Raw genomic sequence first — 10,579 nt, 5'->3', positions numbered from 1 at the left:
ATTGGAGCGAGTTGTGGCGCTATAACCACGGCAAATAGTTTCCAGGGCATTTGTGGAAATACATTGTCCCATCCCCGAGGGTCCCGGAGCACCAAAACTTCTTAGCATGGTGGCTCCCAACGATAAATTGCTCTAAATAAACAGGAACGTGAGCGGGGGATCCCCACGTTTCTTCCTCCCCTGTAGATTCAGAACTGTATTGCTGTTTTGAATATTCGTGTTCAAACTCAATCTAATTCAACGAATCATTGGGGCACTGCAAATGTTAATAATGACAAGAGGATGCTAGGCGTTAATCAACCTAAGGCATTTTCCAGGATGCCCTCGAAAGACTGGCTGCGCTAGGGTTAGATTAGAATAGATTAGAAATAATCACTTATCACTTATCACTTAGCTTAGGGAGCGTTCTTTTATTACGTAACGCGAAAAATCGGACTTTTAGACCCCCTCCCCCCCCCTCGTAACAAAATTTCCATACAAATTTTAAAAATTTTGTATGGAGCGTAACACGGCCTCCGACCCCCTCCCCCTACTGCGTTACGTAATAAAAGAACGCTCCCTTAGAAAATTTCACTTAGCTTAGGAATTTGAATCAATGGAAATGAATCTGAGTTTCTACAATGGAAAAGTAATCAAATTAGAAACTGACGTTTGGTTTGGAAAATTTCAAAATCTACGCTGCCGCTCGAAGCTAGTCCGTCCCATATGTAATTTCGTCAATTTTGAGTTAATGATGCAGTTTGGTTCAAAATCATGTGAACTATCAAAAAAATCAATAAAATTTGGTAGTTTTTTCAAGAAAACCATTGCTAATTTAACGTTTTTTTCTGAAATTCTAACACGTAGCCTTATGGACGGGACAAATTAGTTTTGCGTTTTTCTCGGCTTGCTGTTTTTACATATGGGACGGACTAGATTAGAGCGGCAGTACGATAAGTTGACGTTTCCATATCAAAGGTAAACAAACAACTGCATAGCAACGTATATCAGCCCAGCAAGTTTTCTAAGTTGATTGTGGATGACGAACGTAAGTTGCAGACTTTCCTAAGTAACTACTTTACTTAGATGTTCTAAGCTAAGTGATTGTAGATAGGCCATAACTCTCCGAAACCTCTGTAGCTTGCTGTCCGTGGAGCTGTCATTTGGGTTGTGTTTTGTTTAACAACAGGTTGTTTATTTTCGTCAGGATGGTTCGGAACTACCTGCCGGCAGGAGTGGACCGTTGCTCAGCTGGACTCGGCCATTCGAGCGGTCCGTAACGGTTGCAGCAAAACCGAAGCTGCACGTTCCTTCGGTGTGCCAAAGAAAACTCTGTGGCGGTATCTGCGTCAAGTGGAAGGCCCCGTAATCCGTCGAGAGCTAGGCAGTTTCAAGACCGTGTTCAACCCGGCACAGGAGCAGCAGCTGGTTAACTACATTTTGGACATGTGCCGTACGTTTTACGGGCTCACTCCGAAGGATGTGCGAAGCTTCGCGTACCAAATGGCAGAGGCCAACAACATCCCGCATCCGTTCAACCACGAAGAGAAACATGCCGGGACGGATTGGTTCTACTGCTTTCGGAAGCGATTTCCGAATTTGGTCCTACGTGTAGCAGAACCGACCTCAATGGCAAGAGCTAAGGGGTTCAACCGGAAGAGTGTTGGAGACTACTTCCAACTGGTATCTAACATCTTCGCGGAGCATTTTTATCCCCCGGACAAGTTCTACAACATGGACGAGTTCGGCGTTTCTACGGCAAGTTTACTTAGGTTCCCACTTGAGTGTTAACTCATATTTATATTGTTTACTTTTAGGTTCCGACGAAAGCGAACAGAGTCGTCGCAGAACGCGGACAGGACCAAGTCGGAGGAATGGTTTCCGCGGAAAAGGGAGTAACAACCACCGTTGTGTTCGCTATGTCCGCCGCGGGCGATTTTGTGCCACCAATGTTCATTTTCCCAAGGCAGCGCATGAATGACGCGCTGAAGGTTGGTGCCCCTACGGGTCGACATTCGCGTGCAATCCCTCTGGATGGAGCACTATCGACACGTACACAAAATGGTTCGACCATTTTTTAATGCACACACGCTCAACTAAGGAAGAACCGGTGCTTTTGCTTTTCGATGGGCATAAATCGCACACGAAGAACCTGCAGCTGTTGGAGAAGGCCCGGAGGAACCATGTCCGCATCGTCTCGATCCCGCCTCACACTTCACACAAACTACAGCCTTGTGATTTGACCCTGATGGCGTCGGTGCGATCGCACTACAACAGTGCTTCCCATTCATTGCTGCGACATGCGCTACCTGGTCGTCTGGTTACGCCGTACGACATATGCTCGCTCATGGGGCAGGCTTTTTCGCTTTCGGCGTCCCGGTCAACGGCAGAGAATGGGTTTAGAAGAGCGGCTCTGGTTCCGTTTAACCCGGCGATCTTCAATGACGAAGATTTTGCGTCCGCCGATTATCTTTCTCAGATGAATGTCGGTCAGGTTCCAATCGGAAATGATGGTTTTGAAGTCAGGGATGAAGAGGAACTTGGAGTCCAGCCCGAACAGGAAGAACTGGTCGACGTTGAACAAGTTCAAAACGATCAAGAACCCGGAGGTGTTGACCACCTGGCACCGGTAGAGCTTCACACCGTTGAGGACACCAAGGATCAGAGCCAGATCATCATAGAAGAGGACGTCTACTTTCTCATCCAGGACAATGGTGAGATAAAGCTGCAGTCGATCAACACCGCGGATGAACGAGAATATGTTGCCGCTCCTGTCTCTCCGGGACCTGACGCACGTGGACAACGTCGATGCCCCACCGATCGAGAAGCAGCTTCGCGAGAGCGACAATAATGGTGCCGCTGAACTTCTGGGACAAGGTGCTGCAGATGCCGGCAGTCCGGCACTTGAACCTAGCGCTGTTACTGACCAGAAAGCTACATTGAAAAAGAAGAAGCCGAAGCAAACCAAGAAGCACCCCGCAAGCAGCAACGAGAACTGTGAGGAAGAAAGTATTCCAAAGAAAAGAGTTCGATGGGATGCCCACGTCAAGGAACCCGGAAACACATCGATTGGAGAGTTTTCGATCCCGCCATGCGATGTGGCAGCACAACGGCAAGCTAAGAAGACCCGGCCGACCCAGTCCCGGAAGCGGAAGCCTTCAAAGAAGGAAGTGGCTTCTGATTTGACGTCGACATCAAAAATATACAGAAGACAAACCGGAAGCGTCGGACCGGGCCGAAGAAGCCCAAAGTCGAGGAAGCGTTAAGTGACGTCTTGTGTGCTGAATGTGGTGAGCAATTTTCGCTGTCCAACAATGGAGACGGATGGAAGAAATGTGCCAAATGCGACGGTTGGTACGATCACAAGTGCACCGACAGTATCACCGGAAGCTGCGGATTTTGTTGATTCGCCAGTGCAGCCAGGAGTTGCAGATTTCTTTAGTTCACCAGTGCAGCAAGAAGCTGAAGATTTTTTTGTTTTTTTTTTTTTTTTGTTACTGATATCATTTAAAAAACACTTCGTAATCATATCACATAATAATGAATTGAATAAAAAACAATTTGCGTTACATCACGACTTATTAGACTCATTTAATAAAGCTCCCACCAAAAGCCGTTAAAATAAAGCAAAAAGAAAGGCCTTGTTTTTAATTTATCATTGAAATCAAACCAAAGATAGTAATAAAATCAGTTAAAAAACACATTTTATTACTGAGAATACAAATAAATGTAATCTTTTACTTATCCTTTCCATCTTATTGTTGCGGTGCATTTTGCCCCGTTGTTGGGGTGCATTTTGCCCCGTAGTTGGGGTGCATATTGCTCCGTTGTTGCGGTGCATTTTACCCCCATGCTGGTGCATTTTGCCCCGCATAAGATACTTATAGAGATTTAAAATGCTTCCGAAAAATTGCATTTTAAACAATATTTTGTAGTTTTTGCTTGATTTTGGTGCATGCATCGTGTTAAAAAATGTTGTTTTAAATATACCCAATGTTTTGTTTTCCTTGGAAAACTAATTTTAATCGAGAAATCACGGTTTTCCCTTAGGGGGTGCATATTACCCCCTCTCCCCCTAGTTCCTATTTTTTGAAAGAGAAAAACTGGCCTCACTACATTCACATTAGTCAAAGCACGAGCATGATTCTTTTTTCAGATTCTGTTGAGTAGACAATAGATCGTCCCAAAAAAACGAAAAGTGTTCAAAACCTCGGTGCTCACCCCTAGAATGATAGATTAGGATGTGAAGAACAATGTTTCCATACAACAAGAAAATCTCAAAAATGATTTACAACTCACGCGCTGAGCTCGAATGAAATAAGTGCTTTTTTCTAGTATTTTTTTAAATACACGTAACAAACACACAAAGTCATTCAAATTTAGTCGCCTTGGGCTTCAAGATATACACCCTAAACTGGGCATCGGCATACGAGAGGATAAGGAGCACGATACACAGCAAAAAATCCGATGGTAAAATCGCATGCACCTTCGTCAAAATAAACACTTAATATTACATATTGCATGTACAATGTTTGCAAACACAAAAAAAAAGTTGCAACCGACGGGATTTAATCCCAGCACCAACAGTAAGAGCTGAGCTTGACATTTCGGTCAAGTAGGTTTCCCATACTGACGGGCTACATATTTCAGGGTGTAAAATCACATAAAATTTCATAAAATAATGGGATTGTTATTTTACAACCAGGCCTTTTACACGCAGCTGGATTACTACTTTTTTAGCTGTGTACGGTAGTAAATGGTACTGTGTGCGGACGGAGAGGATAAATCCCGAAATTACCGCGAGTACTTTACTCTTGCTTTACTCATGGGTTCATCTTTCAAAAAAGTTCATCATTCACTATAGTTTAATGTCCCTTGAATAAATTCCTGCATAGACATAGTCCATAAAAGCTTGTGTTTGGGCATAGTAGGGTGTTTTAGGGAGAAAAATTTATATTTTTTAGTGGAAATATTTCAAAAATTACTCCGCTCCCGTTTGTAATAATAGTAGCCAATGCACAGTGGGAAAAAACGGGTGAAATAACGGATCTTTTGATGCCGTCAGTTGCCAGTTTTTCGTTAATATCTTGAATTACTGTAGTTTACTACAGTTTTAAAGTATGTTATTTTATGTAGAAAATCGCGAGGAATCGATTTGTGACATTTTCATTGGCGGCAAATGACAACAAGGGCCCATTATGCCCCAGTACCCCATTTTATGTGTTTTTCGTCAATATATTTAATTGCCGTTGTTTTTACACTTTGAAAGTATACTATTTTATGTAAAAAATCACGAGAAATCGATTGGTGACACTCTCATTGGTGGCAAATAACGGCAAGGGTCCATTTCATCTTATTTTACCCATTTCTAATGTGTTTTTTGTAAAAACCTTGAAATTACATTATTTCTGAAATTACATTATTTTAATTTGTATTATTATTTTTTTAATCAGTCAAGGATGCCTATTTGGAGTTGGGAGACTGGATTCATGGTGATTTGTCAATACATTTTTTTATTTATGTTAATTTTTCGGAAGGTGTACAAACTTTTTTTGCACCTTTTTTATTTTTGTAATAGTATTTGTTATATAACTTTTTATAGAAATCATCTTTTCATGAGCTTTTTATAGCAAAATGTTTGGCATGAGTTTCTAAACAAAACGTAGTACTAGATTTTGTCAAACTTTAAATTGTTAACATGTTTCATCACAAAATGTGCATTGTGTAAATACTTTTTTTACATACTGTATAAACAAATGACCGCCGCTCAATCACCGAACCGTGGTGGCCGATACGGCCAAGGCGAAGGTTAATATTATGCCGAAGGTCTCAAGTCTCGGTATTAACACTTTTGTTTTAGGTGTGATTTTTTTTTTGGAAAATGAACCCACGAGTAAAGTACTCTCGGTATTTTGGGATTTATCCTCTCCGTCCGTCCACAGTGCCATTTTACTACCGAAAAATGATCTTTATCCTCTCGTATACCGATGCCCTGTTCTGGGTGTACTGAGAATTTTCAAAATTCGTCACTTTTTGTTCACTAAAATGCAAATATCTCGGCTTTGCATTGACATAAATAGCATGATAAAGAAAAGCAAAATGTTCTTCGAGAAATTTCCTATAAGCTGCATGCATAAGTTTTGGCGAAGCGATTTTGGAAATTGTTTCACTAAAAAATACTAATTTTCCTCCCTAAACGCCCTACCATGCCCAAACACAAGCTTTTATGGACTATGTCTATACAAGAATTTGTTCATGGGACATTAAACTATAATTTGAAGCCCAAGGCGACCAAATTTGAATGACTTTAGTATGTTTGTTAACTGTATTTCTTTTTCATTCAAGCTTAGCGCGTGAGTTGTAAACCAATTTTTTGATTTTTTGTTGTATGAAAACATTGCTCCTGACGTCATAATCTATCATTCTGGGGGTGAGCACCGAAGTTTTGACAACTTTTTATTTGAAGTCCTAGTAGACAAGCACAAAACGAATATAAACTTGTAATTTGTAATGAAATGTTAAAAAATGGGCAGCGCTTACGAAAAAAACAAAAGGCTTTCTACAATTTCCGGCTGATTCGACCCACCGTCTCAAATGGTCAGAATTCTGGAGTTTGTATAAGTCTAATAAATCTCTAATTATTACTTGTAAATTGCTTTAAATACAGAATCAGGTGATTTGTTCTCCGAATTCTTTTTAAGTAACAGTTTTTTTTAAATTTCTTTAAAACAAAACCATGTATCTTATCCGTTAAAAATTGAAAGATCCGCCCCGTTATATAAATCTAAACCCAAAATTATTGTATTTGTTTCAATGGAGAAATCTTTTAAAAAAAACTTGTAGCGTCAAAAAGAATGAGCCAAAATGGCTTTTCTCGATTAAATATATCTTTAATAAGACCCAGAAATAGAATATCTACAATCCCGAAGCTATCCGGATACGATCTGAGGAGTGTGTGGTAGTGGTAACACTTCCACCTCGTGAGCGATAGATCGGGTTTCGAATCTCGACTCAAACCAACACAACTGGTGATCTTTTCTCTTCTGAATTCGATGGCTTAGTAAAAGGGTAGGTAGCTGAACCTTACCACGACACTTTAAGGAAGGCGCCTAAAAAATAGTCGCTGAATCCGCTTTGTAAATGTGGCCCTAATACTCTTTATGAGTCATGGGAAAAAAATAATTTTACCATCACATTCTCTAAAGTTTAAAAATCCTTTGTGATATTAACATTTCAACGCCCAAGGCTCCAAAAAAGTTGTAACGGTAAATTCAACTCAATGGTTCTCGGGTCTAACTCAACTAATCAAGATGATTCTTCTTTCCAGTGATTTATTAGGATGTCTAGATGATTCTAGAACTTTGCAGAACTTAATTTGATCAAATCTGTAATTTTTGTGATCAAAAACATCGTTCCAACTTTTTTTTTCGCGTGTAAAAAAATCGCTGAAAATTCCGTGGAGGCAGTCATTTAAAAAAAGGTGGAACGATGTTTTTGGTCGCAGAAATTATAGATCTGTTCAAATTAAGTTCTGCAAAGTTTTAGAATTATCTAGACATCCTAACAAATCACAGGAATGAAGAATCATCTTGATTGGTTGAGTTAAACCCGAGAACCAGCGAGTTGAAGTTACCGTTCCATCTTTTTTGGGAGGCTTTGGCGTCCGTGTAAGTTGGACATGCGTTGGGCGTTCCAGTGTTAAAAAGATATATAGCAAGCATTAAATAAAATTATTAAATAACTTGAATTGAAAAAAAAGTGTTAAAGTGCAGCATTGTTAGGCCATTTTAATAGTTATACAAAAAAATCATTCGCCGTTAGAACAATTTGAAATATCAATATAAGTTTTGATGTAGATATGGGGTAGGGTGGTCCAAATCCGGGCTTTTTTGGGGCTAACCTCTGAAATCAAAGATTGACCCATCACCAGGCTAAATTCCAAATTTGAGCTCATTCTGACCACGGGAACCCCTCCCTCCAATTGCTTAAAGTTTGTATGGGAAAAATCGTCAAAATGTATGGAGAAAAACAACTGTTTCACTTTTCTACCTGTAGAAGGGGTCATAATTATCCGATTCTTACCATTTCTCAGATGTAGAACCTTCATTAAATTTAGAACAACTTTCCCGAAGACAACATATTTTTAGGCTTTTTTCTCGAGAAGTTATTAGCGCCCAAATCTGACCTTTTTTGCGCGGCCAGCTGTAAGGGGCTACCTAACAACGATGTTTATTTCCAATCCGTACACGCACGTGCTCTCTCTCAGGTTCAAACTCTCTCACGAGCAGTGCTGTTAAACGTTAATTAACGTTAACGCGTCCGTTAATCGTTAAAATTAACGTGAACGCGAACGGAGCCTACGTAGACCTTAACTTTAACGTCAACGGAGCACGTTAATTAACGCGTTGATTAACGCGTTAATCTCCAACTTTGAGGGCCTGTATCTTCCAAACGGTAACATCTCGCGGGTTACTTCCAGTTGCATTTTACGGACATTAACTGTGACTATGAGTTCCCGGTGAGGTAATTTGTCCAAAGTGGCCACCGGTTCCGGCAACCCGGAACATCCGTCACTTCCTCCGGTGCAACCGGTAACCGGTTCCGGAGTGGTTCGATCGGGTCAAAGAACACCGGTATGATAATAGATGATAAATGATTTTAGTTTTACAAAGTTTGATAAGCAACCGGTCGACTTTTAAATATCACAATCATCGGAACCATTTGCGTGGTACCATAGAATCGGTTCCGGAGTGGTCACAGATACCCTGAACAGACCCAATGTAGTCAGTATACCTATGTACTACAAACAACGTTTAATAACATTGGCTCAAATGTCAATTGAAAGACAAAAACTTTAAAAAAACATGCTTGACGCATGTTCCGGGTTGCCGGAACCGGTGGCCACTTTGGACAAATTACCTCACCGGGAACTCATAGTCACAGTTAATGCCCGTAAAATGCAACTGGAAGTAACCCGCTAGATGTTACCGTTTGGAAGATACAGGCCCTCAAAGTCGGGGCCTCAGAAGGATTAACGCGTTGATTAACGACGTTAATTAACGTGCTCCGTTCACGTTCTCGTTAAGATCAACGTAGGCTCCGTTCGCGTTCACGTTTAGGTTAACTTTTAACGATTCCGTTAAGTTAAACGTCGTTAATTTAAACGTTTAACAGCACTGATACAGACCCTCAAAGTTGGGGATTAACGCGTTAATCAACGCGTTAATTAACGACGTTAATTTACGTGCTCCGTTGACGTTAAAGTTAAGATCAACGTAGGCTCCGTTCGCGTTCACGTTTAGGTTAACGTTTAACGATTCCGTTAAGTTAAACGTCGTTAATTCAAACGTTTAACAGCACTGCTCACGAGCTTGCTCGCCTGCCTGCCTGCCTGCCTGTTTACCTACAAGCACGCGAGCTATTTCTCTGCATCGACTTTTTTCGTCGTTGTCGCTTTCGTTTGCTATGCGCTGCGCTGCGTACCTGGCGTGTTTATTATAATTTTCAATTAAAATAGCAGGTTTATTTCAAGATATAAAATTTAATGTACATATTATCAGAGCGTGTGAAAGAGAATACAAATTTCGATGAATTAGTTCATCCATGAATTGCCATCTGTTATTATTGAATAAATTTTTAATTCGGGATATTGTAATTGAAATTTAATTCTAGTTTTTTTATTGGTATCATACCAAACTCAATACTGGGATTTTAACTATTCTAGAAAAAAATGTTTCTTTAGCATATACGAACAACTACTTGTAATGCTCGAAAAAACAAACAAACTCTGTTCACCTGACATTTGCTGTGATTTTTTAAATGAACCTAAGCTGTCTTTTCCTTAAACTATTTTTTTCAGTGCTCGTTTTGAATTTATATCTCAAAACAAACCTGCTATTTTAGTTGAAAATTATAATAAACACGCCAGGAACGCAGCCAGCGGATAGCAAACGAAAACGAAGACGACGACAAAAGTCCAAGCAGAGAAACAGCGCGCGCTTGTAAGTAAACAGGCAGGCCGGCGAGCAAGCTCGTGAGAGAGTTTGAACCCGAGAGAGAGCACGTGCGTGTACGGATTGGAAATAAACATCGTTGTTAGGTAGCCCCTTACAGCTGGCCGCGCAATAAAGGTCAGATTTGGGCGCTAATAACTTCGCGAGAAAAAATCCTATAAATATGTTGTCTTCGAGAAAGTTGTTCTAAATTTAATGAAGGTTCTACATCTGAGAAATTGTAAGAATTGGTTAATTATGACCCCTTCTACATGTAAAAAAGTAAAACAGTTGCCTTTCTCCATACATTTTGACGATTTTTCCATACAAACTTTAAGCGATTGGAGTGAGGGGTTCCCGTGGTCAGAATGAGCTCAAATTTGAAATTTAGTCTAGTGATGGGTCAATCACTGATTTCGGGGGGGGGGGGGGTTGGGTTAGCTTAAAAAAAGCCCGGATTTGGACCACCCTAAATGGGGCCATCCATAAACTACGTGGACACTTTTTTGGAAAAATGCAGCCCCCCCCCCTCAATTCTACACGTAATTTATGAATTGAACCTAAACAGCTGATTTGATCGGACCGACATATTAAAACAACAGCAATAG

At 40.6% G+C, this 10,579-nt stretch overlaps 1 protein-coding gene across 1 annotated transcript; it reads left to right on the top strand.

The window, feature by feature from the left end:
• The first annotated feature begins 980 nt into the window (after window positions 1–980).
• LOC119765158 lies at window positions 981–3,553 on the top strand. The gene is made up of 3 exons (XM_038248482.1): window positions 981–1,027; window positions 1,187–1,737; window positions 1,797–3,553. The coding sequence occupies exons 2-3, from the start codon at window positions 1,426–1,428 to the stop codon at window positions 2,058–2,060; spliced, it is 576 nt and encodes a 191-aa protein (XP_038104410.1). The 5' UTR covers window positions 981–1,027; window positions 1,187–1,425; the 3' UTR covers window positions 2,061–3,553.
• Window positions 3,554–10,579: the final 7,026 nt, after the last annotated feature.

This window comes from Culex quinquefasciatus, chromosome 1, assembly GCF_015732765.1.
Source record: "Culex quinquefasciatus strain JHB chromosome 1, VPISU_Cqui_1.0_pri_paternal, whole genome shotgun sequence".
In the NCBI taxonomy this organism is placed as follows: Eukaryota; Metazoa; Arthropoda; class Insecta; order Diptera; family Culicidae; genus Culex; species Culex quinquefasciatus.
Note: the sequence above shows the minus strand (reverse complement) of the source record. Positions and strands in the feature narration are given on the sequence as shown.